The 2,568-nt window shown below is 42.1% G+C and overlaps 1 protein-coding gene across 2 annotated transcripts in view; it reads right to left on the bottom strand.

The window, feature by feature from the left end:
- Positions 1 to 2,568, bottom strand: part of TSPAN8 (tetraspanin 8) — a 46,993-nt gene that overhangs the window by 24,063 nt on the left and 20,362 nt on the right. For both annotated transcript variants that reach the window (XM_045290999.1, XM_045290997.1), the window contains 2 exons: positions 2,026 to 2,100; positions 1,824 to 1,931 (listed from right to left, as the gene is read on the bottom strand). In XM_045290999.1, coding sequence (XP_045146934.1) covers positions 1,824 to 1,931; positions 2,026 to 2,100 — 183 coding nt within the window. The remainder of the gene's footprint in view (positions 1 to 1,823; positions 1,932 to 2,025; positions 2,101 to 2,568) is intronic.

Below are 2,568 nucleotides of genomic sequence, written 5' to 3'. Positions count from 1 at the left end.
AAGGGAGATGTTGGACAGGGCAAGATAAGACAAAATAATAATTTATAAATTATCAAGGGTTCATGAGGGAGGGGGGAGCAGGGAGGGAGGGGAAATATGAGGACCTGAAGCCAGGGACTTAAGTGGAGAGCAAATGTTTTGAGAATGTACAAATGTGCTTTACACAATTGCTGTATGTATGGATTGGGATAAGAGTTGTATGTGCCCCTAATAAAACGATTTTAAAAATATATTTAAAAAGAAACCCACAGTTGACGCTGAGACTGTGAACCACAGGTTTTTGTCCAGAAGCCCACTGGTTATTCTAGTGCATCTTATCCCAGGCCAATTGAATAGTAAAGGGCTAGCCCCACATCGAGGAGAGATTAAGGTTACCTGACGTCTTTCTTCTTTAGCCTGGATAAATCTGAGCTTGAAAATGGGAATGATTCTATAGAGAACAAGAGAATGAGGGAAACAGCTATGGGGGAGCTAGCCAGAGGGCAACACAGAGGAGTTCAACAAGGATAGATGATGCTTCACACCAGAAATTCTCTGGGGCAGAGCCGCCATCTGACAAAGGGCATGAGAAATCAAGGATGCTGCGACTTGGAAAGTGCCAAGCACCACTTGAAGGAGTCACACAACAGCCATTTTCCAAGGCAAAGTCTCCCTGTGTCGGTGCCTCGATAGCATTTCTTTTTCCTCTGAAACCCTGGGAGAAATGAAGTAAGTTCCAAGGAGGGAGATTTTGTTTCAAATTAAGATAACATACCAAGAACCAGATCTGTCTCTGAATTGAATGGGCTGAACAAAGCCCTCAGCTCTTCAATATTTCATTAGAGAATGGATGGCCATGTATAAAAACTGCATCCACAAAATCTGTCCCTCCGATGTGATTCTGAGAATTTGTGAAATGATTGTTATGCATAGTTAATAGGAAGGGATTTTGAATAATGATGTGTTCAGCAGGAATTCCATAGAATAAGTAACATTGTAGTTCAATCTGAAACCACAAGTAGTATTCAGAAAGAAAGAGAACAATAGTACGTACATTCCAAGACTGGGAATGAGGCACAGGCAGGAAGGCAGAATTGCTGCAGGGACCCAGAGGTGGTCTTGACAAAGTGTGGTATGATGGCAATGGCAATTGTACTCTTGGAAAGAACTCCTAGCCTGCCTCGAGATTTCCTCAGCATACTGGTTTGAAAAAGTTATTGTCTGCCTTTCAGTTAATTCCAACGATACCGACACCATGTGACAGAGTAGAACTTCCACACAGAGGTTAGTTATTTAGGCTACAATCTGTACAGAAGCAGAACACCAGGCCTTTCTTCCAAGGTACCTCTGGGTGGACTTGAACTTCCAACCTTTTGAGTAACAGCTGAGTGCATTGGTGAATGCACTACCTAAGGAGTTCCATCTGTACAATGCAGATAATGCTATTACCCACCATATAGGCTTGTTGTGAGGAATACATGAGCTACTGTCAGTAAAGCCGGGATACAGTAAGTGGCAATAAACTTCAGCCCTAGTTGTTTGTACCAAGGAGTGGCAGGAAAGAGAGTGATTCCTCAAACATGTCGAATAAACGCTGCTTCTACATGAAAACTATGAAAAGAATTATTGAGGCTTAAACTCATAAGCATAGCTTTCTTAATTGCTGTCCTTTTAAACTGCTTCTGAATTGATGCCAAGTAGAAGAATGCTACAAACGGTATTATATTGCTTATATTCCATGGAGAACTAATCATCACTCAAATCTTCAAAATGGAAACATTTTTCAATAAATATACACAGAATTCTGTCCAACTTCCCAGGGACCCGATTTTACTCATCCTTACCCTTTCTTCCAGTTCAGCTAACGTGGTCTGGTATTTCACGGCAGATTCACTGGTTTCACTCAAAAGCTTTATATCTTCATGAAGTGTCTGATTAAGTTCACGTTCCATCTGAGGATTAAACATCGTAAATTATTCATACAGGAAGGTAGCATTTCACTTTCTCAGAACTTGCCCAAAGGATTAACCATCACACGGAACACACCTGAGGTTTCAAAATAACTCCTACGGCGCCGGCTGCCACCTGAAGAATCAGGATAAGAAGCAATCCTATGAAAAACTAAAAAGAGAAAAATGAACATATTTTATCAACAGTGCATTCAGTAACATCCCAGTCTCTCTCTCTCTCTCTATCACATCACATTGCTAACAAAGAAGTAATTCTCAGACTCTTCCTCTTTACTACACTTTAGACTTACACTGAGGAGCTCTGGCGACACAGTGATTACAGATTGGGCTGCCCTCCACAACATCAGCAGTTTAAGACTCCCACCTGCCCCACAAGCAAAAAAGCGGGCTTTCTACTCCCACAAAGGCTTTCGCCTCGGAAACCCACAAAGGGGGCTTTGTCAGAAGTCAGAATTGACTCAATGGCAGTCGGCTTGTTTGCAGTGGTTGGTGCTGGGTGTCTTTTTTGTTGCTGCTGTACCTTAACCTGCAGCTTGAGGGCCACTGCTGCTCACAGACAGCCCAGGGTCTGATCAAGGGAAGTCGCTAAAAGAACCTTTTTTTTTTTTAACATTTTATT

Source organism: Echinops telfairi, unplaced genomic scaffold (genome assembly GCF_000313985.2).
Source record: "Echinops telfairi isolate 266 unplaced genomic scaffold, ASM31398v2 ScPeMD7_2;HRSCAF=8, whole genome shotgun sequence".
Classification (NCBI taxonomy): Eukaryota; Metazoa; Chordata; class Mammalia; order Afrosoricida; family Tenrecidae; genus Echinops; species Echinops telfairi.
Note: the sequence above shows the minus strand (reverse complement) of the source record. Positions and strands in the feature narration are given on the sequence as shown.